Genomic DNA, 23,479 nt, shown 5'->3' with positions numbered 1-23,479 from the left:
CTCCGCCTCTTGCTCTGATTTAGTATCTGGAGCTCGTGGTGGGGGTGCCCAGGTGGCCCGCCTGTTCTCTCTTTCATGCTGTCGGAGAGCCAGAGGGCTCGGAGGGACCTGGTGGCCCCGAGAGCCCAGCGTCCGTGCTAGGCTCCCAGCCCCACCCCCACCCCCACCCCCCGGAAGAGGGCCTCCCCAGGGCAGGCTCCGTCTCCGTGTTCTGACTTGTCACATCCAAGTTGGGGTCAGCCAAGCTACCTCCCACCGCCAGCCAGGGATCTGGTGGGGCTTGTGCGTGGTGGTGTGATGAGGTGTCCCTGCAGGGCCGTGCGGATGGTGGGAAGCTCGTGGGCTTTTCAGGCTGCCAAACCTGGGTTCAGATCTAGGCGTTGCCTCTTACTCTGTGATCTGGCCACACTCACCTCTTGTGAAAATGCCGAGGAAGCCATGAAATAAGTGTGAAGGCCCTGCCACACCGCACATGTCTTCATAAATGTTACTTCCCTTCGCTTCCTCTGCCCACTCCCACCCCCAGGCATGTTAGGACCTACAGCCTCACCTCTGAGGGGAGAGAAGGCAGGTGGAGGAGGGAGGCCGGGCTGCAAGACCAGTCCCCCGCCAGGAGCCCCGTGTTCCGGGCTCACTGACTCCCGCCACCTCAGCACCTCCCGCTCCCCGATTACAACTCACCCGCGAGTTACGTCTCCGGCCTGAGCAGGAGAGTCTCACTACCAGCCTCCCGGGCTGTGCCTCCCCTCTGACCTCGGACCTCAGCTCACGCCCTGCCCTCTGGCCCACTTCCTGGTGAGCCCCGTCTAGGACCCAGGGTCTTTGTCTCCCCCTCCATGGCCACCTGCAGCCGGGCGTGGGAGGGCAAGGAAGGAAGAGGTGGGGAAGATGGGTAGCAGCTGACACCAAGCAGAGGGGAAAGAGACCCAGGTTAGCTCTGCAGGAGGGACCTGGAAGGATGCAGGGGACTTGTGAACAGCAAGCCAAGGTTTTTGCCAGCCCCTCCCAATAGGCCTTCCAAGTCAGAACTCAGAACTCCTGGAAGAGGGGGAGGAAGGGGAGCAGGGGAAGTCCAGGCCCTAGGGACTGAGCGTAACACAGCTGTCCTCTGTAGACCAGGGCTGGCTCCCCGGATACAGGTGGGCACACCCCCGCCCCAACCGAGCCCAGCTCAGGACAGAAGCTGTAAAGGCTCTAAGTAACAGGACACAGTGGAAGGAAGACAGATTTTGAAACCAGGCAGCCAGGGTGTGAACTGAGGTCTTTGCACTGGCTGGGCAATCACTCTAATTCTGGTTCTTTGAAAAAGGAGGTAATATCCATTTCCTCTGGTTGTGAACATTAAATAAGATAATGTATATGAAGAGTCAAGCCTGATACACAATTGCACTTAAAAATTTGTGAGTTCCTTTTGAACTTTCTAGAACAGTGGACCAAGAGCCAGTTTTTGAGGCTAAGGCTCAACATTTGTGAAGATTATTTAGAGGTAGATGGCTGATCTATTAACACCTCCTGATTTTTATCATCATTTGACCCTAAGGATATATTGACTAATACTGTCACTCACCTGCTGTGTGTGTATCTGGGTGTGTCAGACCTACGTGTTTGGTAGCTCTGACTCAGCTGTGAATTGCGCAAGAAAAAGGATCACACGTGATACCTCTTCAGTGGCCCTAAGCATTGATTCCCAAAGTGCGTCCCTTTACAGGATGTTATAAGTGTTGCTCCCAAGAAAGGATTCTGTGGTGAAATAAATTTGGGAAAATCTGGGTTAGACACAGTTTAGCTTATTTCTTTACCCTTAGTGTCCTAGGGGGCGCTGTGAGTGTGCAGGAGAGGGCGTGAGGCTTTCCCCAAGCATTTGATCTCTCTGAGTCACTCTTGTTTGCACTGATGCTTTGAGGAGCAACTCTAAGACTGTAGTGCTTGGGGAAATACAATTCTGTGGTAACACTGGATCACACACGTAGCAGCTCATCAGTTTTAGGAAGAAAAGAGTGGAAAGGGTAATGAAAAAGGGCTGATCTCAATATACAGCAGATGTTCTTATACCCAGTGCAGAGGGGACAACTAATTTGTTGACTAGTTAATTGGAAAAGTCAGTTGAAGAAAGGAACAATCATTAAAAAATGTATTTTATTTTTATTTAAAAGGCACACATAATATATTTATCTGCTAATGTTGTGCTAGAAGGCCAAGGTCGTTTTCTGACTAACGCTTGTCATTTTACTTGCACAAACCTCTCCTATACTATAACATCTATACGTTTCATCTTTATTTAAAATGGAGCAAGAACGTGGGTGTTTGGGAAGTAATGTGGCTGCAGGATCTTTCTAGCTTTTTATTGTTTCCCAGTCTCTTACACTTGTCTCACCTGATCCTAACTTTTAAGCACATTTGAGCTGGAGTCTTTCCAAAGCATGCCACTTAGTTTCCTTAGCAACAATAACTCTTTGCGCTCATGTTTCATTGGTTTACAGAATGGTTAATTCAATTACATGGTGACAGTAACACGTGTAACTGGCGTAAACGATTCTGAGTACAAACACTGCTGACTTCCTGATCAGCAGATACGTTGGCTAATGAACATTCTACAAAGTAACCTATTCGTCTTAAGCCTTCAGGACAATGTGGACAGCAGTTCTAAGTGTTGGCAGAAGAAAGGGAGAGCGTCGTATAATCTGAAGACATGCTTAATAGCGATTGGTTATTGGAACTCCCACTGTAAATGCTGGCGTTTCCTGCCGTCTTTCCCTCAGGCGGAAGTTAGTATTCCTTGATTCCTTTTGTCGTGTGTCTGAGGCTTCTTGTCATTTCTACTGTTCTGCAGCATTAACAGCTACGGAAATATATTCAGATGACAGCCTGCTCCCGAGACGGAGGTTAAACCCCAGAGCCTTTTTGCCGTTAGGCTGCGGTGAGATTGGGCTGGTTTCATCCGTTAGTTCCTTGCTTCTGGGTCCCTGCAGAATCCATTGAGATTTTCTTGATGTTGCATTTTGGCTGAAAGCAGCTAAACCCCTGCTGGAAGCAATCATTTCACAGCAAACCCAGACCGGGCGAGAAACCTTGGCAGAGAGTCCTCTCTGTGGAGGAGGGGATGGTGCTTCTTCCCCCTGCCCCGGCTCTGCCCTCATCCCCTCCGCTCCAGATCCCAGTCTCCCCCTGTCCTGCCTGGGCAATTCTGCTCCTTTCCATCAAAAATATCAGTGTTCTGTGTGCTTCTGCCACCCAAGCACACGAGCAACTTTCCGGAGTATTTTCTGTGTGTGGGAGGAGATCCAAGAGGGGACACCAAGCCTCAGTGGCCCCACCACCCATCAAAGGAGCCCCTCCTCCATTAGCCACGCAGGGCGCTGGATGCTGGCCAAGCATCCTGTCTCATCTTCCCGCATCATCGTCATCTTGCTTCATCCGCCCAGCCAGCCTAGGCGGTGGTATTATTATTACCCTCATTTTACCCATAAGAAAACTGAGCTCAAAGAAAGTAACTCCTTCCCCAAGGTCCCACACGATTTGAACTCAGGTCTGTTTGATTCGAGACTAATTTCATCCCCAGTCAGTGTACTGCTTCTGCATTGACCCAAGAAACCACAGCATCTCTCGGCTCCCACGCAAAGTCCAGCCAGGGTCACGGTTGTCCTCTGTGCCGCCATCCCACCCCCACCTCGACTTCGAGGTGACTGCGCTTCCACCCACCACACAGAGCTGAGGGCCTGGCTCGCATAAACTTGACCGTGGTCACAAAGGCTGAGTGCACAAAAACACCAGGGGCCTTCTCTGTGTGGTTTTTTGGTATTGAAATATAATTGACATATCATAATATGCACTTTTAGTAACCGGACATTTCAGAGGGTTTTAGTGTATTTACAAAGTCATGCAATCATCACTACTAACTCCAGTATACTTTCATCACCCCTGTGCCCATTAGCCGTCATCCCCCTGCCCCTAGAAACCAGCGATCTACTTTCCGTCTCAGCAGGGTTTGCCTATTTTGGATATTTGACATGAGTGGAATTGTATGGTATGGGATCTTTTGTGACTGGCTTCTTTCCCTCAGCGTGATGTTTTCAAGGTTCGTCCATATTGTAGTCCATATCAGCGCTTCACCCCTGTGTGTGACTGAACGATGTTCCATGGTACAGGCAGGCCACATTTTGTTTATCCAGCCATCAGTTGATGGCTATTTGGGTTGTTTCAATTTTTTGGCTTTGAGTGATGCTGCTGTGAACCTCCGTGTCCTTCACGTGATTCTGAGCCCACCCTTATCTTAGAGGCTCTTTGTCAGACTCCCAGCTATCCTCGCCCGCAGGCCTAGAGACTCACATGCTGACCTGGCTCATCCCTGCTGGGAGAAACAGGACTGCTCTGCTGCTCCCCCAGGTACAGTGTGTGCCCTGCACACAGGCTCCCAGCCAAGGAGGGCACGTGGAGGTGAAATCCAGTTGGCTGCCTCTGCGCCTTGGTGTTGCTTTTAACCACTCAACAAACCTTCTTAGTGTGCCTTGCTCCATTTTTCACTTGAAGGGGTCAATTAACTTCCCTGATGTCAATTTTGTCTTCGTAAAGTGGAGCTTATCATACCGACCTATGGCGATGACCACTGATGTGTCAAAAAGCACAGGGCCTGACAGATGGTCTAGTGCAGAGGTGGAGTGGATAGGGTTAAAGATACAGGGGGTGTTTTTAACCCCTCTGGGCTCAGTTTCCTGATGTGGAAAATGGGAATAATGACATCTACTTCCAAGGTGCCTTGAGAATGCAGTGAGAACACAGGTCGAGTACTCTGCACACCGCAGTGTTCCGTGAGGCAAAAGCCCGTCAGCTTCCGAGAAGCTGTTGTGAGGTGGGCGGCAGAGTGGCAGACCCCCGTGGGACCCTAGCAGATAGGCTTCGCGCTCTGGCTGGACGATCAGGGGACAGATTCAGACCTTCCCAGTGATCAGAGCAGAGGGCTGCCTCGCTGAGGGACAGTGGCCCCACAGAGCCAGCTGCCCGCCCTTTTCAGGGCGGCACCCAGAGAAAATGAGAGTAAACCAGCTGGGTTACTGGCAGCTGGAGACCAGCCAGGGGACTGCCGCTGCCCCAGGCCCCGCCAAGCCAGCCCTGGGGCCGAGGATGGCACTGTCTCTGCACGCCGGTAGCTTATCTGGGTGCAATCCTGAAAGCACTGCCCTGTGGGAGAGGCTGGCCTCAGGGACCTCTGTAACGCTGAGATGCTGTAACAGTCTATGGCGGAGGAGCTGAGATTTGGGCTGGGCCTAGAAGGATGGCTGGGATCTAGGACTGGGTAGGAAGAGAAGGAAGAGCCATTTGGGTGAGAGTGAACTCTGGACTGATCATCAGTGCTCCTGTCTGGCCTGTGATCCTTGCTGACCGAAGGGACTGACCCCTTCCTTCCTGTGAGTGTGAAATCTGTTCCTCCCTTTCCTCTCACCCTTGGAGCCTGGGGAACCATGTGGCCCCTTTTCACGGCCACGGCTGTCTTCCCTCCCATGCAGCTCAGGTGTCTGTACCTTTGAGCTTTGGTAGAAAGCACACCAGGAGGCCAAAGTCAGGCCAGCTCAGTTCTTGGCTGTGTCCATCTTTTTATGCCAAAGAAACACAAGGGCTCGGATTCCTGCCTGTGGCATGACCATTTTCTCCCACCAACCCTTTGCCATAGGGATGTAGGGAGACAGACCCCCACCCAAAGCTGCCCTCCTACTCCCCAGGAAGGATGGAGCTTGCTGGAGAGGTGCCCTGGGGCAGCCGCAGTCCCAGCGTGTGTGCCCCACTGGCCACTCCAGCATCAGCAGGGCCCAGGGAAGGAGGCAAGATCAGTGGTCTCCGTGGAAGACCCAACCTTGTGGACAAAGGCCAGTCAGCCACAGGGCTGAGGGAGCTGAGCTGAGAAGAGAGGGGTGTGGGAGACCCCTGGCTTGCACTGAGCCCAGGACACTCAAGGGAGCCTGCAGCTCCCAAAGATTCCACCTGAAAGGTGTCGACACCAGGGGTCCTCTCCCCTCAGCAGGAGTCAACACTAGGGGAGATTCAGCGTCCCCCAAGAAGCCGGAGACCCAGAGGAAACGCCCCCCTCACATGTGCACAGGGGCTGGCGCAGTCCCAGCATCTGAGAAATAAAAACCATTTGAAAAGAGGAGCACGTTTATCCATGAGCATGAGGGGCAGCTGGGGGTCTTGCCATCAGGAAAGCAACCTGTGAGTTTCACGGAGAGGGAGCCACGTGCGCTGAGCAGCAGGTTTATTTTATGTTGCTGAGCATTTAACAAACACTCGTGGAGTGTGCCAGGCACTGTTCTGAGCACCTGTAAATGTTAACTCATTTAATTCTTCTTAAAGAGCCTTGAGACAGATGGAGTTACTTCCCCATTTTACAAAAGGGGAAACTGAGTACGGCCCCAGGGTCTCGAGCTGGTGAGAGACCAGGATCCAAAGCCAGGCAGTCTGATTCTAGAGTCCCTGCTCTTGCCTGCTTCTCACAGTGCTGCCTCCGAGGCCCCTCTAGAGAAGTGGCCAGTATGTTTGATGGACTCTGAAGGACCCCCTCCTCCTCCCCACACAAGTATGCTTGAAACAATCAATTGCAGGCCCAGCACTATTAATAAGCAGGGTGGCCTGATTCCAGCTAGAATTCCTGGGGAGTCTGAATCGCTGACGCTGCGCCCCCGCTCCACCCTCTCCTAACCATCCTCATACCCCACACACAGAAAGGGAAGGGTGACAAATGTCAGTTACCCCCTAGGTTATTGCAATCCTTCATTCAACAGACATATTAAACACGTGGCACGTGCCAGGCAATTCCTCAGCGCTGATGAGGTGGGAGTGAAAAGAAAGGTGTGGACCCTCTTCTCGAAAGCTCGCAGCTGTCTGGTTGGAGTGACAGACAAGCGATCATCCTTGCAGTGCGTGGAATCCTGGGGAAGGGAGCACTCAGAGCTCCTCGGAGGGACGTCCAGGTGGGATGAGAGGGTTGGGGGCAGGTTAAGAAGGACCAATCTTGCGGCAGTGAGAAGGACAGATTGAAAACAGAAGCCAGAGGGAGGGAGAGCAGTTTTGTAATTGCAGGAGGGTGACAAATAGAGGGCAGTAGGTTTTTACAATGAAAAACTATACAGCAGTTTACGTGAATGTGGTCGTCACACAGAGCCACCATAGACGGGTCTCACAGCTGGCTGTGCAGTGAACTACATGCTGTAAGATTCCACTTACAGAGTCCCCAAACCAGGCAAAACTAAACCATAACGGTTAAGAACGTAACACAGTAAAACTATAAAGAGAAGCAAACACATCATTACCATAAACATCAGGTTATCTTGGGGGAGGATATCTCTGGGGTAGAAAAGGACCTTCTGAGGTGCCGGTAGGATTCTATGGTGGTCACATGGGTGCTTGTGATAATACACGAAGCTGTGCCCCTTAGCTCCGTGCGCTCTTCCATGTGTACCCAGTTGTAAGTGGGGAGGGATGTGGAAGAGAGCGAGACGGGGGAGTGGGGCGTCTGAGCGAGGGCAGCACGGCAGGGGAGGGCGGTTCCCTGGGTGACCTCTGCGCTCCTCTCCGTTCTAAAATGAAGTATTTTACGTTCTTCCAGAAGAAATGTCTCTTCCCAGTTAGGCTTTCTGAAGTTGGGGTGTGTCCTGCCATGGATGGCATCTTAGATGTGATGACATGTGGTTGTTCCGGGGCCCCTCACCATCCTGGCTGCCTGCCTCCCTCTGGCTGGTCTCTGGCCCCCCCTAGAGCAGCGCCAGGCTCACAGGCTGTGGCTCCTGCCCAAGCTGGCCAGGAGTGAGGAGGAGGGTATGGTTGAGCCCCAGGCGGTGCCGGTCACGGCGAGAAAGTGGGACAGGAGAGCGGCTCCCAGCCCTGCTCCTGCGGCAGCACGGGGCTGACTCACACCTGCAGGCTGCTGGTCCCCACGGGCTGTGTCCCCCGGGCACCTGGCCGGCCTCCTGCTTGTCCGCACAGGCTAGGAGGGGGCGGATCATCTCCAGGTGGGCTCTGAGTGGAAGATGTGGCCAGGGGCTTACGAACAAGCCTGGCTAAGCTGCTTTCAGACCCGGGACCCAGGAACCCACTCTTCAAACTGAAAGATGCCGTCAGCTTCAGTTTAGCCCAAATGAGACTTGAGTTATGGGGCCAAACGGGAGGCATCAGGGAAAGAGTTGGGTTAGAAGTCAGTTGCTTCCTGATGGTAACTGTGGTGCCACAAAATGCCTACTCAGTATAAACACTGTGATTCCCTTCCCTGGAGCCTGAATGTTAACGACACAGTGTCTGGGGGCGTCACTCCATTGTGCAGAGTGAGTCAGGGGAGCACCCGTGCTCTGTCTGCAGTATCTCATCCGATCATCCGCAAAGCCCAAGGAGTAGGCACCCTCTCGTTACTTCCGTTTTAAGCTGAGGAAACTAAGGATGGAAGGCATAGAACAATAAATTGCCAAGGTCGCACACTGGCTAAGTGGTGGGTGCAGGACTTCTCTAAAGGCCATGCTCTGAAGCAGCAGGCAGCACTGCCTAGCCGTGCGAGGCTCCCTAATTTTCTGGTCAGTTCTGTCTCCTCTAGAGGGCTGCTGTCTGTCCCCTCCCTCCCGACTCTGGAGGCTTCCTCCAAATAGTGATCAGAAGGCGGCTACCATGGCTCGATGGCTGACCGCGCTCTCACTGGGTCCCTCTCCCTGTCCTTGGCCCTGAGCCTTTCCAGCTGGGATAAAAGTAGCCCTTACCTAACCAAGGGCTGTCCAGAGGCCAGGCCTATTTTGATTCTGTCCTCAGGAATCATCTGGTCAGAGGCGTGTACAAGCTGGACTGCTCCCATGAGCACTCAGATGTGGTGCCAGGAATGTTCTGACTGACACACCTGTCCCCAAAGCTGGGCCAAATGCTGCCGCTCACCCCATGGCCCCCACCACGTGCCTCCTGAGATACTGGTCCCAGGACGGGTGGGTGGTGGGACTCGCACCTCAGGAGGATAAGGGGTTTGTATCCTCATCCGTAAGGGGACAACCGGCCGTGACACTGCCTCTGCTCCCTCCGCATTGAATATAAGGTGGTTAGTCTTTGGATTTATGAGCTTCACTCAGAACGGAGGCCCACCAGAAGCCTCCTTACACACAGCAGACATCATCTGGGGGAGGCTGAAGGGCTTCCTTCTCTGGAGGTCTTTAATGTTGGAAGAGATTTGCATCTGACTGTCTTGGAATATAAGTCCTAGTTCAAGGCTCCAGCCTGGAATGCCAGCCTCTCCTTTACTAGGATGGCTTGGCCATCTCCAAAGTCCAAATGAAGTCCCACCTCTCCGGGGAAGTATCCCCTGACCAGTCCAGCCCCACCCTTCTCTTACCACCCAAAGGGAACTTACACACTACTTCTTTGTTTTTATTCTTTTTGTTTGTTGGGGGAGGGGGTAATTAGGTTTATTTACTTATTTAATGGGGGTACCAGGATTAGGACCTCACGCATGCTAGGCACGAACTCTACCACTGAGCCATGCCCTCCCCCCGCCGTTGCACACTACTTAATAGAGGGTTTTCCCTTTGTCTGTAGTGTTTCCCTCTAAGCTGTCAGCCGGGTGTCTTCACTTGCCGGCACCTGGGGTGTAGCAGCTTCCGAGCATTTGTAGGGTGATGAACTGGCATGGTTGGCAAAGCCAGCCTTGTTCTGCTCAGGAAACGAGCCAGTCTTCTTGTGCTGGCTCTCTCATCCTTTCATACACAAGCTGAATATCTACGCTGCGTGCTATTGGTCTGGACACTGGAGATATGATGTCTAACAAGACTGGGTCCCTGCTTGAGAGCAGCTCCCAGGAGATGGGGAGACATCATCATAGACTGGGCTAAAGGCAATTGCTCAAATGCAGCTGTGACTCGCTTTGCCCCAGGAAGCTGGGAAAGGCCTTACAGAGGATTTGATCTGTGATAGGCCTTTGCAGAAGCTCATAAACAGGCAGTGGGAAAGCGGGAGAAGGAGCATCCAGCAGAGGGAAGAGCATGTGCAATGGCGTGAAGGGCCTCGTGGGTCCCGGGAAGGCCAAGACGTGGCCGTACTTTCTTTTTCTTTCTTTTTTTTTTTTTTGAGGGGTAGGTAATTAGGTTTATTATTTCTTTATTTATTTAATGGAGGTGCTGGGGATTGAACACAGGACCTCATGCATGCTAAGCAGGCACTCTATCATTTGAGCTATAACCTCTCCCCCGAGACTGTATTTTCAATGCGTTCTCAGACTAGCTGGCCCCGGACAAGGAGGCTGCTCAGCCCCTTATCATGGCCAGAGATTGGAACTCCATGGAGCAAGGGAGGAGGGCCTGGCCACCACCCCTCCCCAGGAGGCTCCAAAGCCCCTCCTCCTCTGCCCCTGGGGGCCTCTCCTCCAGCCTCCCTCTGCTCCTCCACAGTTAGGATGAAATTGGCTCCTATGACACTGATGTGCTTTCCTTCTTGTTAGAATCTTAATATTCTGTGGATCACACGTCCCAGCTGCCCTGGCATGGCAGTCGGGTCAGAGGTGTGAATTAAAACAACACACGGTCCTGATTGCTTCAGTCAAGGGACTCTGAGGCCACTGAAGAGGTTGCTTTCCTTTGTCACAGATAATGAGAGTTCTACCGAGGCTGTTGATCTCAAGCTCATTCCTTAGAGAGCTTTAAACACCTTGCTGGCACCATCCAATAATAGTATGAAAACCGGCTCTCATTGGGCACTTTACAAGGAAAATTTCATTTAATCATTAGATGGCTTTGTGATGTAGGGTTCAGTGACGTGCCTGAGCTCTCATAGCTCGTCATGATAGAGCCAGAATTTGAGCTTCGGTCCTTGGGACTTTGGGAAACCCAAACACCACTGTCTCATACCATCTCAATTAAAAGGGATGATTCTAGCCTGAGGATAGCTTGGCCCTCTACCCTAAGCACCCCAGATCTCCCCTAGCTGCCAGGGCAAAGCTCTGACCCATTCAGCCACTCATCACACCTCTATTGCAAGCCTACTGGGTGCCAGGTGTTGTGCAGAAGCCTGAGAAAGACACAAAGACACAGAGACCCAGTCATCATGGGACTCACCACCCAGTGGGATCCACTGCCACCCAAAACTTTCCTGGTCTTTAATGGGACCTGTTCAGCCTTCCCAATGTTCTGGCCAACACCTGTTTCTCCTTCTGAGCTTTTCTGGTGCGCAGGACCCAAACCACAGCTGCCACTGCTTTGTTTCTACTTTCTTTCACTCAGCAGTCACTTCCATATCATTTACACGTGGAGGGCACTGGGGATGTGTAAATAAGATGAATTAGTAAGACCTGGTCTCTGTCCTCATGAGGCACAATCTAAGAGATTGAAAAACATATCATCAGTGCAGGGACGGAAGACCCCGCCCCACTTCCTCACTCACCACCCCCCTCAACGATGCTGACTGCTCACAAAGTGACATCATGGAGTGATGCGGGGAAGACCTGTCTTCCAAGCTGATGCCACCATCCGGAGCACAGTGGAAATAGTCATTCAGTGTCTTCATCTGTAAAGCTGGGGACAACAGTACCTCCCCCGCCTCTACAGAGTTGTAGTGACACGCTTTATTAAGTGAAATTAAGTGCATGAAAGCATTTCACAGGCTATAAGGTATTATACTCAAGCAGTGGTTATCATTGTATTTATCTCCTAGGGTGCCTGCGTAAATCTGGACACATAGTAGATTCTCAGTAAATGTCAGTTAGTTTAAATTAAATGCATTCATTCACCCCATTTACCACCTTCCGATAGTCCTGTGGGCTTTTGAGGCTGTTGTAAATCCTAACGCTAATGCTGCCTGACCTGCCTGCTTGGGGGAGGCTGTGAGGACCAAGTGAGGATGTGGAAGTGCTTTGTACCATCTCTTGAGAAACCATTTGGTCCCCCATCACAGGGGGCTAGGCTGAGGGTGGGGTGGCCCCCCACAAGCACAGAGAAGCCTCCCTCCAAACCCTGGGCCCATTCTTTCTAGAAACAAACATTACACTTTCCCCTGTTTGGGCTTCCAAACCACTGGAGCTGCCTGGCCCGGGAGAGAGCCTGTGTCGTGGGCACGGTCTGCAGGGGGACCAGGCTCCCTCGTGCCCACCCCTCACTTGCCCTTCACCTCTCCTTTCAGCACCCCTACCCCACGGAGGATGAGAAGAGGCAGATTGCAGCCCAGACAAACCTCACCCTCCTACAAGTGAACAACTGGTGAGTTAGCATCCCCGGCCCAGAGGCTCAGACCAGGGGCCACTTGCTGGCCATGGGAATGCAGAGCAGGGCAAAGAGGCTAGCATGCCCAGTCCTGCCTAGCGAGCCCTCCCCTCTGGGCTACAAGCAGAAATCCTGACTCAACACCAGCGCCTGTAGCTTCATCTGCAGCTTCGTGGCGCCCTCTGCTGGGAAACTGTGTCAAGAACAGCACTGGGAGCTTCCTCCTGAGTAGAAAACCCAGCACTGCTTGTACTACAGGCGCACAGAAATGCCTGCCTGCATCCCAGGACCCAAAGGGCCACCCGTGGTCATCTGGTCTACCCACGACTCATGTGAATGGAACTCAATCTAAAATATTCTGCAAAGTTGGGTGTGGGAAGGAGGGGGAGGAGTCGGCAGTTCTGACCCCACAGGGATCTGCGAGCTCCCTTCTCTGTGCCTGGCTGGGCGGTCACAGAAATCTGAGAGCAAGGTCTGGCTGGATGGGAACGGAAGCGTTGCCCTCTGCAGAGAGGTCAGAGGTTAGTGCCTTTGACTAAGGGGATTCTTTCTTCCTCTGTTCAGTCCTGACAGGTGCAGAGCAGAGATTCTTGCCCCCCTGCACACATTTGTCCCACGCTGGTCTGTGGGCACCAAGCCCCTGATGATTTCACAAGCTCCTCGGTGCCCAGGGCTCGTCCAGCTGTAAACTTTCACGCCCTAGACCAGACCCCAGTCTGTTCTGTACAAGGACCAGCTGCTGAGTCCAGAAGCAGTTTAGCGCTCTCTGCACACACCTGCACACACCTGTGCACACGGCCCTGCCCCCACCCCTGGTTGCTACTGACCCGTCTCCATCTTTACCCCGGCAGGTTCATCAATGCCCGGAGGCGCATCCTACAGCCCATGCTTGATGCCAGCAACCCAGACCCTGCCCCGAAAGCTAAGAAAATCAAGTCGCAGCACCGACCCACCCAAAGATTCTGGCCCAACTCCATCGCTGCAGGGGTGCTGCAGCAGCAGGGCGGTGCCCCGGGGACAAACCCCGACGGTGAGAACTACAGGGGCCTGGTTGGGTGGGGCTCCCGCCGCTCCTTGGGGACAGGCTGGGCACGGAGTCAGAGGCTGGACATCAGCTCCCCAGAGTGGCAGTGGCAGCTCTGGCACAATGGTTATCCCTACCTGGTCCCCAGCCAGGGCTGTATGTGAGCCGGAAAGAAAGGGGGGGGGTTTGCATTTATTTTAACAAGCCCAAAGCAAGTTCACAGAGACGAGTGGGAGCCAGTGGGTGGTCATCTGAGTCGATGGCTACTCAGCAGAGCCCCTCTCCTCACTCCCACACCCACCCTGAGTCCCTTAGCGCCAGTCAGTGCTTGCACAGTTCCCTAAGAGCCCGGGTCATCTATAAATACCGAGGCAGGCAGCTGGCTTGTGAACAGAGGCCACGAAGAGCTTTGTTTTCTAGCTTCTCCATCACACCCTCTGTATACACTTTTCTAATTGCCAGTCGCCTGGTGCACAATGAATAATTCAATGAGCCAGACATTTTATAGCCTGGCATGTGAAGCTTGCTCTGTGTGGGAAGAGGAGTGGAGGTGTACACGTGTCTACGTGCGTGTATGTGGTTGTGTACCAGTTCCTGTGCGGTGGGCAATGTCTTATGAGGTATAGTAGAAATCAACAATTTTAAGCTAGACCAGCCACGGAGAGAATCCCGGCTGTACCATGCCTGCCTGTGCCACCCTGCGCTAGTGACTCAACTGTCTGAGTCTGGTTCCTCCTCTTTAGAATGGGGACGATAATACCTATTTAAAGAATTCTTTGAAAGTCAACAGTGATGTACTTGCACAGAAGATACTCAGGAAATGTACCCAGGAGTGCTTTGCTTGGGAAGGGGCGAGGAGTGGCTGACAGTTGAAAGGATGGGAGACTTCCTACCAAGGAACTGTCCAGCTTAGGACCTCACCACCCCACCCAACTCGGTCCAGCACTGGGTTTCCTGGGCCTGACCCTTGCCACCTTCCCTCATGTAGGTTCCATCAACTTGGACAACCTGCAGTCCCTGTCCTCAGACAATGCCACCATGGCCATGCAGCAGGCTATGATGGCCGCACACGATGACTCATTGGACGGGACAGAAGAAGAGGATGAGGATGAGATGGAGGAGGAGGAGGAGGAGGAGCTGGAGGAGGAGGCCGATGAACTACAGACAACGAATGTCAGCGACCTGGGCTTGGAACACAGTGACTCCCTGGAGTAGTCGGGCAGCCCAGATGGCACTGAGCGCCGTGCAGCAGAGGAGTGTCGTCAGGAGGGCTTCAGGGTGGGGGGGAAGGGGACACGGGCAGGCCGCCCCAAGGAAGTTGGGCCCTAGCTTCCCAAAATCAGTAGCTGGAAGAAATGCAGAGGAAACACCTGCTCCTTCCCGACCACCAGGCTTCAGCGAGTGCCCCGGCCCCACCTCCCTAGAACTGCAGAGGACGCCGTTTGATGGGGCCAGTCGAGCAGCCTCAATGGAGAGGCAGGAGTGAGATCTGGACTCACCGAATCCCTGAGGACAGATGGCACCCACGGCCCCCTACTGACGGACTTGAGTTGTTTACAAGCCCTGCACTGCGAGGTGGGATCAGCGCTGTTCACAGAGTGAGCCTTTGCCAGGGGACAGAGTTAGGAGGAAAGGGAGAGGCAAAGGGGGTCTGGCTTCCACCTTCAGAAGGTTTCTCATCTCCTTTGAGAGACATTCAAGGGCAGGAGGGAGTCTAAATGCATAACCAATGGCTGGGGGTGGGGGAGGGTGAGAGGCACCACATCTTGCAGATCAGATCGGGACTTGGATTCCGTAGGGCTCCACTCACTCCTCCAAGGCCCTGTCTCCAGGCAAGGCCACTGTGGACTTAGGAGAGAGGGACAGGAGCCGCCAGAACCACCTTATCTCTCTCTCCTGGAAATAAATGGTAAGCTAAGTTGGTGGGCTCAAATTACAGGAGGTAAAGAGGAGTCCCATCACCTGGGTTGCCTCCAGGACACAAGAAGATGGCAGAACCTGGGCTAGGAGCCTTATCAAGGTGACCTTGGGGACCACAGCCATCCCCAGGTGGTCACAGAACTCAGCTCCTGTAACAGCAGGACAGTGGTGTCTTATCACAGACGTTGCAGCCCTCAGATGGAGCTCCTCACACGTTCCACCCCTTCCGTGGGCCTCCAGAGAGGGTGGGGCCAGGTTATCTTGGATTCTGTCCACCCCTCCAGTCCCGCATTGCCATCCCTCTGCTACCAAGCTGGCTCCACCAGCCTTCATCCTCTCATCTTCGCTCCATCCTTCAGAGAAGGCAGAAGAAACATTGGAAAGAAGCATCCAGCCCACTGGGAAGCCAGGGGCTGGAGAAGGTGCTACATCCCTCTTCCCATCAATATCCAAAGTGTGCTGGAGGGCCCAGAAAAATGCACCCCGAAGCCAAGGGGTGCCCCACCCCACCCGCCTTGCTGTCCGACACGCACTGGAGGAACTGGGGCTCCGTGAGGAGGAGTCTTCCCACTGTCTGCCCCAACACACACCCTCCCACCCCAACTTTCAGGCCCCCAGGATTGGCACCCCACTCCTCCCGTCCCCTCCACCCCTGTGGCTGTGAATGACAGGGCTGATCACACGTGTGTTTTCCATTGAATTGAATTTAATGGATTTGCAGTTTCATTTGTCAGTTGTGCGTTGGCCATCGCTGTCATGGCAGGATGTGAGTGGCTACCAGGCTCAACTCGAGGGGCCCCTCAGGGCCCTCCGAGGTGGAGCAAAAGGATGGTGGTGGCTTTCCTGAGGTCTCCCTGAGATGAATGTATTTCTCCCCCAAAAGAGCTGATATTTAATGTTTTAATAGGGATTTTTGAGAAACAAATAATCTTATTTATAATCCGGGTGATCCAATCATTTTTTACTCCCTTTTGATGCCATAGGTAGAGGGAAGTCTAGCTTTTTTGGCGTGAGACTTTGCAACGTGCAGTGGGATAAAATACATTTCCTGCTCTGGTTCATTTTTCTTGTTAAGACACACACACACACACACACACACACACACACACACACACACACACCCTTCCACTCATCATGTTGGACAGGCATCCCACCCCAGCACAGGCACACCTGCACACACGTGCCCACACATCCTCCTCCCAGCCCCCTCCACCTGCCTAATGTTATGCAACCTCTTCTGATGTATCCACCAAACCAGTACTGAATGTGGCCGAGAAGTTTGCAGTAAACCTTATTACCTACCATAATTCTGGTGCACTGTTCTGTTTTTCTGTGCTTTGGGGTTAGTGGGATCCTGGACCAAAGAAAATTTGGAGGCCTCAGCATACCCCTTGTTGACCTGACCACCCATGAAAGGGAGCGAGGAAGAGGGCTTTCTGGGTGTCCTCAGTTTACCTGTCTGGGGAGGAAGACAGCCAGGGGTGGCAAACGTGCCTGGCTTGAAGACAAAGAGAGAAGATGGGAGCTCTGCACTGCCCTCTCCTGGCAGTCTGTCCCCATAGCAGGGGAGCTCAGACCACGGTCCCCTCTCCACCACGCTCCACCTCCCTCCAAAGCCTTTGCTTTTCCTGCCTCAATCCGAGGTTCCAAGGGTTTTCACCCCTGAAGCTGCCCCTCCCCCAGCTCTCACAAGCCCACCTCGCCCCATACCTCAGCTCCCAGGACTTGGGCAGGAGACGCAGTCGTGACTGCCACGTTGATTCCAGCTGCGCCCAGAGAGGGGCCTGCCCTTTAAGTCCAGAGTTCAGCACGGTATTCCCTGGAGCAAGAAGAAATTTAGAGACAGCTTATCTCCCTAACTAAGGGAGAAGCAGTCTTTTTGTCACTTTCAGCCTAGAGGTTTCCTTATCTGCGCCCTGTTCTGGGATGTCCAGAGCATCAGTTTAGAAGCAGGACGGGGAGTTCCTCATTCACATTCACAAAGGCTGGAGAGTTTACACATACCTGCGGACACCCTCTGGCCAGGCTGAAGATGGGGAAGGGTATGGTCACACAGGCAAAATGGGCCCCCACGCAGCTTGGACAGTGGCCCCCTGGGTCACCGCCCTCCCAGAGCCCATCCCTCCCGTCACATCCGGAGAGTCCTGCAAACACAGTAGAGGCCCTGCCTCTGGGCAGTGGAAAAAAGTCTCAAGATCCACAGGAAGATGACACCTAGAACGTCGCCTCCTGGAGCCAGGAAGATGGCTTTCAAAGCAGTGTTTTCCAAGGAACACACTATTAAAAGATAGGCAGTCAAAAAAAAAAATTCCAGGTGCGAATGAATCTAGGATGAACTGCATGTTATACTTTGTCAGAGGAGCTTCATAACGCACATTAGTATGTTAAAGGTTCTGAGAAGTCCTGCAGGGAAGAAATATGTTTAACCTGTTCCCCAAATATATTTATCTTTTTTTTCCAAGTAGCATCTATTCAGTTATACTAGTATTATACAAACACATTTTAGGAAACATCAGTCTAAGAAATTACAGAGCAGCCTGCCCCAGCCTCTCCTCCTCCTTCCTGAGTTTTTCTCTCAAGTTCTGCCATCTTTTCAACCATGCTGCCAACGAAAAAGGGGTTTCCTAAATCATTCGAGATGTGAGTGGCTGTATTTTGAGAAGGCAGCAACCTCTGTGCATGGCCCTAATCCTTTCCAACCCACAGAGAAGATGTGCCACAATCCGGGTAGAAATAAGAGAGATGGGACAAGGGGAAGGTATAGCTCAGTGCCTAGCATGCACGAGGTCCTCGGTTCAATCCCCAGTAGCTCCATTAAATAAATAAACAAACAAACAAACAAACCTAATTCTCCGTCCCCACCAAAAAAAGGAGAGATGGAACAATGTGGAGTAGGGTGCGGAGATTTTCTTTACACCCAGAAGGAGCCGTGTTATCAGGGCCCTGGGAACCGTTCAGGCTGACTTCTGGCCCCAACCTCATCAGGGAAGATCTTTCAGATTTGGAGATTCCCGCTCAGGGCAGTTCATGACCAGAGTTCAATTTCAGGACTCATTCATTCATGCATTAACTGAGCGCAAACTCTGTCCCAGGCAGTTTTAGACACTAAGGCTGCAGCTGCGATCAACAAAGACACAGAATTCCCATCCCAGGGGAAGACAGGCTGAAAGCGAGCCTGTGACAGCACTCGTGGTTGAGATGTGACGGCGTCCTAGGGCAGTTCAGAGTCGCCAACAGGAGGCGCTCGGGTCAGATTCAGCTCACAGATGTGTTTTGTTTGGACTATATATTGTTTTGTAAAATTGGGGGATCAACATTTAAGTTAGGAGATTGCACATAAAAAATCCAGATTCTTGGTTTCTCTTGACAAATTGTGCAATCAGGCAACTGGGGACCTCTATTCCCACCTGGCCACAGTCGAGTGTTGTTGAGTCATTGCTGCCCCTGACAATGTGGCCCCAGATGGTCGTGACATTTTTCCTCCTGCGGTCTCCCAACATGGAGGCTGAGGGTCAGCCGCCATTTCTTGTTGGGCTGTCACTCTTTGGTTGGGTCATTGGCTAATTATGCTTCCTCCTCCCTTTTTTTCTTTTCTTTTCTTTCTTTTCTTTTCTTTTCTTTCTTTCTTTCTTTTTTTTCTTTTTGCCTTTCTGTCCAATTTTTGAGTGGCTGTTAAAGAGGGAAATAGACCTCTACACTGATTAGATCTTATATACTGATAGATCTCCATCAAGAGTGAAAAAACAAGATAGCCCAAGAGAGCTCTGCCTTTGAAAAACAATTGGAGTGAATATATTTGTTTGTAAAAGTGAAGAATCTCTGACCTTTAATGGCAAAGTTACCTGTGTCTCACAACCAGACACACCTTCACTCACATGTTTCCTTCCTACCTGGCCTCCAGAGGCAACCTTGGGGCATGAAAACCACTAGGGCTGCTTGTTATATGTGCAGATCAAATCCCATGACCAGCTTTTTCCCAGATTCCAAGACAAGATTCTTAAAGACTTTGAGAAACATCACTCACTGAACATAGCTTTCAGTTGCCTTTTAGCCGTTCCTTGTTTTATAGCTGCTTTCCTTAACTTCCTTTTGCTGAATAGATTACAACCCCCTGAGCCAGGTGATCATTCAGGGAGCATCCACAGGTGCCTGCTAGGATCCTGGCATCGTGCAGGGGACAGAGGATAATTTGACTTTGCCGACCATCCCAGACCAAGGGTCACAGAAGACTGGCAGAGAGGATGCCAGTCACATCATACTCCATGCATTTTCACGTTGGTATCTCAGACAAGGCAGATTTTATTATCGCTTTCAAGTGTACCTTATACTTTTATTTTTCAGCCTCTCTCTGGGCCAATCTCATTTAGCCCCTTTGCAAATTAAATGCATCTCATTAAATCAAACCCATTTAGGACAATGCCCTTCAGGTGTGTGTATCTTAGTACATCTTTCATTTTAAGACAAGTGTTTGATTTATTTTTCATCTCATTACACTCTTTAAAATTATGTGCATCTCATTACACTCAGTGCACTGAGACGACTTATTTCTGGTGTAGACATTACACCCAGTATTATCAGGCAAGAATATTTTTTTCATTTCATTACAAGCCTTACAATTTATGTACATCTCATTACAATCAGCCATTTAAGACAATTCCCTTCAGTTGTGTATATCTCATTATACCTTTTCATTTTCAGATTTTTTTTCCCCATCGTCTTACACCCAAGCATTATCCAGAGAACTCCCTTCAGGTGTGCACATCTCACATCCTCCTGTCATTTCATGAATTTCTGGGTGGTTGTTCCCCCCATAGTATTGCAACATTTTTATGATATCCAACCCATTTAAGGCCAGCTCTGACCTCCTGTGGGCCTCCCATGACTGCAGGAAAGAGGAGAACACTGGGTTCCCCCGAATTTGGCTGAGACTCTGCCAATACTTCCCCTTACGCACATGGGACCACCTGAATTAGCTTCCTCATTTGCACAGCGAGGGGGTGTGAGGGGACGGTTGCTAAGTCCCCGTTCGATTGATCTTTTATGAAACCGAGTCCCGTGGACAGCAGTGCCCCAGGTTCCCAGCTTCTGCCGGGGATGCTGCTCCGCCCTCTGGACAGCCCCACCCCTGCTGGAGAAGCTGAGACGGACATCACTGCCCAGGCTCCCAGCAGCCAGCCGGCTCCACACTTCATCTTGGAAGGAGATGAAATAACTTCCCTCTTTTTGATGAAATCCCCCCCCCCCGGCACCTCCAGGCCCAGTGGCATCTTTGTCTCTCCCCCAACTCCCATGCCGGGAGTTCTCTGCTGAGGAAAACTTAGAATTGCTGAGCGGGCTTTTTGGAGATGCACGTGCCCAAGATCCATTCTCAACCCACTAGATTGGGATCTCCAAGGGTGGGGTTGAGGTAGGTGCATTTTTAAGAGATGCTGAACCACTGTCTCATCCAAGGCTGACTTCAGAGAAGGCTCTGCGGTCAGTCGCCCTGAGCTGGAAGGGCCACTCTGCGCTCAGCACTGTGCCTTCTGTGTGTGTTTGCAGATAACAGGCATCCAAGCCTGGAGAGAAAAGACATCGTCTCTCAGTCCTGGAAAGGGCACCAAGGCCAGTAGACCCGCCTTGCCCACCTGCTGTGGGAGCCCCGTCCACAGCACACTGTAAACTCCGCCGCTTCAGCCATCCACCTCCAATGCCTCCCAGGGCAGAAAGGCCCAGTGGCACACGGGTCCACCTGACCCCTCCCGCTGGCACCCTGCATCTGCTGGCTGCCCTCCGGAGGCAGGTGGGAGCAGCAGAAACCCTCCAGAGTGTTTGTGGTTTTGGAAGCTGACTTCCCACGCGGGGGACCTGCAATACCGTCCTCCATCTCTGTTCCCACCAGCGCGACCTGACCATGGAGTATGTGAGCCTTCTCTGGGTGTGTCTGCGATGGTCTGTGTGCTGCCTCTCTGTCATTCTACTTGTCTCCTTGCCGGCAAAAACAATCTTTTCTCTAAGTACAAAAATAAATGTGACTTGCCACAGTTCCTCCTCCACCACTCCCCTGGAACGAACCTGCTGAGAAATCAGGATAGGATCCAACTCAACCTCTTTGCTTTGTCCCCTTGTCCAGGAGAGCCCAGAGGCCCTGGTTCTAGAATCAGATGGGCCACCAGTAAGCAGCATGCCGGGAGTAGGGGTGGAGAGGGTGGGGTGAGGTAGATTTTAGGGGAGCGGGCCACACCCTGTCTTGTTTTGTTTTTGTTTTCCCATCTTGTGTGCCTATTGGATCGCAAAAATGATAAGGCTTAAGAGGTCACAGGGCCCGCCCTTTCTCTACATCCCTCGACAGTTACCAGCAAAATAAAAGTCGCAATTTTTTGACCATTTAGCACGTATGCCAGATACTGTAAATGATTCAACACAACCCTGGGAGAATTACTGGTATTATTACTAGTGTTAATAGTCCCATTTCTAAAATAAGGAGCCTGAGGCTCAGAGAAATTAAATAATTTTGTCAAAAATTATTTAGCTAATATGTAGCAGAGCTGGGATTCGAACCCAAGCCCCAAACCCATGCTCTTTCTTATGAGGTAATTTGCCTCCTGAGTTCGGCTTGACCAGGCCTGGTTTCAGGGTCAAGGGAAGAGATGCCCCACTTTCCTGAAACCCTCAGAGATGCCTGCATCCCTGCACCTGCCTTTACATTCCTCCTCTAAGTTCCCCAGGTGAAGCAGCTTTCAAAGATGGGGGATCCAAACCTTACCTTCCTCTCCCACAGCAAAGCATCACCCAGTAGCCCACCTGCTCCCACTGAACCCTTTACTTTTGGAGGGAGGGGGCAGAAACTAAGTCCTTACAAAATTGCTCTGCAAACTTCTCTATGAGCGGTGCTGCGGGAGGGGGTTGGGGAGCTAGTCTTGGGGGAGAGGCCACTGTTGCCATCCACAGCCTGGGACAAAGAAGTGGGGGACAGCAAGGTCGATTGCTCAGATGTGGGCAGAGTTTGATGCGTGAGGAACTGCTGAGTCCAGGCGACCTGTCAGTGACGACAGCCACGTCCAAGCCTGCCTCACTTCCGGCCTGTATCAGTGGTTCCTTCCCTCCTGTTCAGGTGGACCAGTGGAGGAAAGACAAATAAAGGGGCTCAAGCAAAGCGGGGGAGGCCACTGAGAGCAGAGGACGGGCCGGGGCCTGGGGCATTGTCAGATGGGGACTATTTTAATGAGAAAAAAAAAACAGTTCTGTTCAAGGCGGAGACGACGAGAGCGAAGTGGAAATACACTGGATGGGGATACAGACACCTGGCCTTTCATTAATGTGCTTCTCTGGTTCTGTGATTCGTCTTCCTGTTCACTGGCAGGTGGGGAATGGAAGAGAGAATGAGGAGGGGGACACAGGATGGAGGAAAGAGGGAGGGAAAAAGAGAGAAAGAAACTAGATGTGCACGTGTCTCTGGGGGTTTTCAGACAAAGCTATTATCAAAATGCCAACCAGCTCCTGCCTGGCCGATTTGCATATTCCATGCTGTGCTCTTTGAAGCAGGATGAATATGCATGAGGGCTTGGGCGGGGGTGGGGGTGGAGCTGCTGGGCTGTGGGCTAAGGTGGCTCATTGTTCTTTGAAAAGAAAGGAATTAATATGAAGCCAGGCACCTTCCTGGTCAGCAGAGCGGCCTCTGCATCGCCTCCCTCGTGAAGGGAGGCGGAGAGCAAACCTTAGGCTCAGACCGAAATCCTAAAGTGTCTTCTCTCATCCTCCCAAGGAAATAAATAATCAGGCGCCATCAAGAATGCGGGTGTCTCCTCCAAGAGTAGCATCTAATCACTCTCCCCTCCACGCATGCTAATCTCGGAGGCCGGCCGGCGTGAGAGTCACCTCTCCCGGCTCCCTGGGAGACTAGGCTGCCCCTCCCTTTCAAGCTTCTGCTGAAGGAGGGCTGGGCCTCTGGTGGGAGCGGAAGTGCTCTCCGTGACTGGGCCACGGGGGAGTCCCTAGGACTCAGTGGTGCTCAAAACAGGCTCACGTCCACAGGACTTGGTTCAGCGCTCATCTCAGGACACCTGGAGGACCACACACACCTCCTCATGACCGCCCCATTCTGTCGCCCCTGACCACCAGCTGAAGACGGTTATACTCCAGGTACTACTCCGGTGAGCAGGAAAAGTTTCATTTTAAAAATTCCAATTTATCCCATAAAATTACTGCCACGACACCCTTCCCCTTGTGTTTTCTTTCTGAGATACCACATCTGTCTCCCATCCTGAAGGAGAGATACAAGGATGGAGAAGGTAGGGACCTTCCCTTTGGACCATAGCTTGTCCCCACAGGATCGTTCATTTCAACTCTACACAAA

At 52.1% G+C, this 23,479-nt stretch overlaps 1 protein-coding gene across 12 annotated transcripts in view; it reads left to right on the top strand.

Moving 5' to 3' along the window:
- PKNOX2 (PBX/knotted 1 homeobox 2) overlaps window positions 1-16,451 on the top strand; it is a 280,687-nt gene extending 264,236 nt beyond the window's left edge. For all 12 annotated transcript variants that reach the window (XM_072953787.1, XM_072953784.1, XM_072953785.1 and 9 more), the window contains 3 exons: window positions 12,121-12,197; window positions 13,052-13,230; window positions 14,213-16,451. In XM_072953787.1, the coding sequence (XP_072809888.1) occupies window positions 12,121-12,197; window positions 13,052-13,230; window positions 14,213-14,439 (483 nt within the window). In that variant the 3' untranslated portion in view covers window positions 14,440-16,451. The remainder of the gene's footprint in view (window positions 1-12,120; window positions 12,198-13,051; window positions 13,231-14,212) is intronic.
- The last annotated feature ends 7,028 nt before the right edge of the window (window positions 16,452-23,479 follow it).

Source organism: Vicugna pacos, chromosome 33 (assembly GCF_048564905.1).
Source record: "Vicugna pacos chromosome 33, VicPac4, whole genome shotgun sequence".
In the NCBI taxonomy this organism is placed as follows: domain Eukaryota; kingdom Metazoa; phylum Chordata; class Mammalia; order Artiodactyla; family Camelidae; genus Vicugna; species Vicugna pacos.
The sequence above is the reverse complement of the archived record's forward strand: the minus strand, read 5'-3'. Positions and strand labels throughout refer to the sequence as shown.